The sequence below is a fragment of the Neomonachus schauinslandi genome, chromosome 7 (assembly GCF_002201575.2).
Source record: "Neomonachus schauinslandi chromosome 7, ASM220157v2, whole genome shotgun sequence".
In the NCBI taxonomy this organism is placed as follows: domain Eukaryota; kingdom Metazoa; phylum Chordata; class Mammalia; order Carnivora; family Phocidae; genus Neomonachus; species Neomonachus schauinslandi.
In genome coordinates, this window is record NC_058409.1 from 105,291,025 (window position 1) to 105,295,774 (window position 4,750).

Genomic DNA, 4,750 nt, shown 5'->3' on the forward strand with positions numbered 1-4,750 from the left:
ATAAGGTTTGGTAAATTTGAGTCAGCTCCAAAGACAGCATTTTCTCCATCCACATCCCATATCCATCTTAACTTGTGGAAAAATGAAGTGGTCCTCATGTTCATACTGTTAAAAACAGAATCCAAGTTGGCATTCTAACACAACTCTTTACTGATCTGTATGACATCTGTCGTTTTTACCCTTTCCCCTCATTGTATCTCCTTAAGGACATAAACTTTCCCAAAAAGCACTATTTTTCAGGGCACCCTGATGTCTGCCCACATAGCCTCGTCCCTCCCCTTCCCTAACACTCAACACAGTAAACCTTTGCAATCACTGATTTACAGTCTCCATGGGGCAGGGCTGTTTCCTCTTCTGCTGCTTAAATCCTCAGCACCAGGCAAATAATGGTTGTCCAACAAATTGGAAAAAAAAAAAAACACAAAAGCTAATCACTTTTTAAAACTCTATCTTATGTTAGAACTCAAGAGGAAGGAGGGTAGTGACTCGGATGGGACAGGAAGGGGACTTCAGGGCTGCTATCATGTTCTAACCATCAGGTTACTTGAGCATGTTCATCAGTTGAGTAATTAGTGCACTTTCTGAATGTGCTACACTCTAGCAAAAAAAGTTCAAGTCTATCATTATCTGATGAAGCAGGAAGTTACAAGCATTCAGATTGCCATTAAAAATAATTAACAGGGGTGCCTGGCTGTTTCAGTGGGTAGAGCATGCAACTCTTGATCTCAGGGTCATGAGTTCAAGCCACACGTTGGGCATGGAGCCTACTTTTAAAAAAATAATGATAATAATAATTAACAGACATTGTTTCTGAACATGTAAAGTTAAACTTCAAGAACCAAAATATTCGTTTATGTCAGAAAATGCAGTCTTGGTGGGGTTGCTGGGCTGCCCAGACGCAGAGAAGACAGGAGTAGCGGGCCACTGAATAAGCTTCCAAAATGATGCCCATACCAGTTACCCTGTTGAAAGATGGGACCGATAGCTCCCAAGGCATCCCCCAGCTTTTAAGTAACATCAGTGCCTGCCAGTTGATTGCGGAGGCTGTAAGAACCACCCTGGGCCCTCGTGGCATGGACAAGCTGATTGTAGATGGCCGAGGCAAAGCAACAATTTCTAATGATGGGGCCACAATTCTGAAACTGCTCGATGTTGTCCATCCTGCAGCAAAGACTTTAGTGGACATTGCCAAATCCCAAGATGCTGAGGTCGGTGATGGTACCACCTCAGTGACCCTGCTGGCTGCAGAGTTTCTGAAGCAAGTGAAACCCTACATGGAGGACGGTTTGCACCCACAGATCATCATCCGAGCTTTCCGCACTGCCATCCAGTTGGCAATTAAGAAGGTCAAAGAGATTGCTGTGAACGTGAAGAAGGAAGATAAAGTGGAACAGAGGAAGCTGCTGGAGAAGTGTGCCATGACCACTCTGAGCTCCAAGCAGATTTCCCAGCAGAAAGCCTTCTTCAATAAGATGGTGGTGGATGCAGTGATAATGCTCGATGATTTGTTGCAGCTTAAAATGATTGGAATCAAGAAGGTGCAAGGTGGTGCCCTAGAGGAGTCCCAGCTGGTAGCTGGCGTCACATTCAAGAAGACTTTCTCTTATGCTGGGTTTGAAATGCAACCCAAAAAGTACAATAATCCAGTGATTGCCCTTTTAAATGTTGAGCTTGAGCTGAAAGCTGAGAAAGATAATGCTGAAATCAGAGTCCACACGGTTGAGGATTATCAGGCAATCGTTGATGCTGAATGGAACATTCTCTATGACAAGTTAGAGAGGATCCATCATTCTGGAGCCAAAGTCATCTTGTCCAAACTCCCGATCGGGGATGTGGGCACCCAGTACTTTGCCGACAGGGACACATGCTGTGCTGGCCGAGTGCCAGAGGAGGATCTGAAGAGGACGATGATGGCCTGCGGAGGCTCCATCCAAACGAGTGTGAATGCTCTGTTGTCAGATGTGCTGGGCCGCTGCCAGGACTTTGAAGAGACCCAGATTGGAGGCGAGAGGTACAATTTCTTCACTGGCTCTCCCAAGGCCAAGACTTGCACGATCATCCTTCGTGGCAGTACTGAGCAGTTTATGGAGGAGACAGAGCGGTCCCTGCACGACACCATCATGATTGTCAGGAAGGCCATCAAGAACGATTCAGTGGTGGCTGGTGGTGGGGCCATTGAGATGGAGCTCTCCAAGTCCCTGCGGGATTACTCAAGGACCATTCCAGGAAAACAGCAGCTGTTGATTGGGCCATATGCCAAGGCCTTGGAAATTATCCCACGCCAGCTGTGTGACAAGGCTGGCTTTGATGCCACAAACATCCTCAACAAGCTGCGGGCGCAGCGTGCCTGGGGGGCATGTGGTACGAGGACATTGCTGACGTCGAGGCCTTTGTGTGGGAGCCAGCCATGGTGCGCATCAGTGCCCTGACCACAGCCTCTGAGGCCACCTGCCTTATCTTGTCAGTAGATGAAACCATCAAAAACCCTCGCTCAACAGTGGATGCTCCCCCAGCTGCGGGCCGGGGCCCGGGCCGCCCTCATTGAGAGGCGCCCTGCCCCTCACGTGAGTGGCCGGCAGGCTGGCTGCAGGGTATGCTTACTCTCCCTGTCTTGGTCCATTGGTATTAGGAGGAAAGGGTAGTAATTGGCCCACTCTCTTCTCACTGGAGGTTATTTAAATAAACGTAAGACTTAGAATTCACTTTGCAAATTAAAAAAAGAAAAAGAAAAAGAAAATGCAGTCTTGGCCGTGGAAACTATCAGAAGTACACTGCACCAGTCACAATGGGAAAGATTCATTGAGATGAGGTACATGAAGTTCTTATAACAGTGCTAGGTACATAGTGCTATATGTTAGCTACTATTACACTTTTTAACACATCAGAAGCATTTCCAGATGAATGAAGGATTCAGCTTAGATCACAGCAAATTTCCTTCATTTCCTTTGCCCTTAACTCTTTCAAAATAGTTACGGAGTCCACATCGCCACCTGGTTTGTTTTAGTTATGCCTGAGGAATTCACAACTCCCAGGCTAAGAATCATGGAACATCTGCACTGAAAGAGAGCACAGAGACCCTCTGTGGTCCAGTGATTCTCCAGTATGCACATCACTGGGGCACTTGTTAAAAGTTCAAGTGTCCACATCAGATTCTTATTCACTTAGTGTGACAGTAGCACCTAGGAATTTGCATTTTTTTAACCAGCTCTTCGAGTGATTCTGAAGGTGGTCTACAAGAAACAATTAACCTTTTGTTTTGTAGATGAGTAAAATAGAGGCCAGGGAGGGAAGGGACCTGCCCAGAGTCTTCTTTCTGGTTAATGAGTATGCCAGGATGAGAATGAAGGTCGCCTTTTACCACTCCAGTGTTATTTCCATGAATCCATGCCACAATAACTTAGGACCCAGAATGAATCTGTCCTAAGCCCTAATGGCTTATTCCACTGAGCCCTTTGCCTTTTCACCCATGCATTAGGTTAACTGGAAAGGCACAAAAACCCACCTGTATATTCATTAGGTATACAGAACCAGGTACTTTAGAAAACTAGTTTCTAAATCAATCATTGCTCCAATATTTTTACACACTATGTGACACTGAGATAGTTATTTGAATTCTATGTGCTTTAGTTTCTTCCTTTATAAAGTGACAAAATAACACCTATGGTTTGCAGGATATTGTGAAGACTTATGTAAAATCCTAGCACAGAGCTTGGTAAATAATGAGGTTCTAGTAAATAGTAGCTATCATTAATGCCATCTTAAAACATGGCACTTCAACTTCATTCTTCAGACTAGAGGAGTATTCTCAAGTGTGGTTCCCTACAAACAATCATCTAGAAGTCCTCGTTTTTTTAAAATACAGACTTCTGGGTCTCGCCCCCACGATTCTGATTCACCAGGTCTTATGAGGGGCGAGTTTCAGAAGTCTGTATTAACAAGCAAGTACCCAGGGTCTTCCTCTGTATACCTAAGTTTGAGCAACATTGGACTAGGGCTTCTTGTCAGTGAAAACACTCGTATCAATGAGAGCCAGCTAGTGCTGAACACTCACTCTAATACTAACAATTTTCTGTTAATAAGAGGTAAATGGGTGCCACCTACTGCCTTATTTTGGAATGCAACGTTCAGACTGGTTCAATTCTTCTCTCAGTAATTGAATTCACTGTGAAAAATTAATCAATCCAGAACAAGATATTCAAGCAGTAGAAAGAAAGCATTGTTGGAAGGAGACATGAAAACAGACTTAACTAGAAGAAAACTTTCTCAGTTAAAGGGTTCTTGGAGTTCTAGATTAATATATCTAATAAACTTCTGTAGTTCCAAGTTACTGCTAAAGCAGTAACAAAAATATAATGCCTCACCTATTGGCCTATGTCAACAGTGAAAGCAAAAACAGAATTACAGAATTCCCTAAAATACATGTAGCTATGCTCACCTCCACTACCTCCTCCCCAGTCCCAAGAGAAAACCAAGTGAAACAAGAACAAGCTTTCTTATTCTGTAACATTCTACTCAAGGCCAGTATCTAAACTGCCACCTGCAGTTGGAAAGTTAACATTCCCTGCCAAAGGTACTCAAATAAACCTTCTGAATTATACTCTGTTTAAAGCTGATTTCCCCTTCCAAGTTGCAAATGCATAAATACACCCAGCGGTTCAAAAGGGATGGGCAAAGCCTTTTAAATATTCATATAAAATGAGCAATTACACTTCATATTGCAATAACTCAATGACAAATCATAAAAAGCATT

General features: G+C 43.8%; 1 protein-coding gene across 1 annotated transcript; it reads left to right on the forward strand.

The window, feature by feature from the left end:
- Positions 1–941: 941 nt before the first annotated feature.
- Positions 942–2,545, forward strand: LOC110587153 (T-complex protein 1 subunit eta-like). The gene is given in 2 exon segments (XM_044916901.1): positions 942–2,346; positions 2,349–2,545. Coding segments are annotated over 2 exon segments (1,602 nt in total).
- Positions 2,546–4,750: the final 2,205 nt, after the last annotated feature.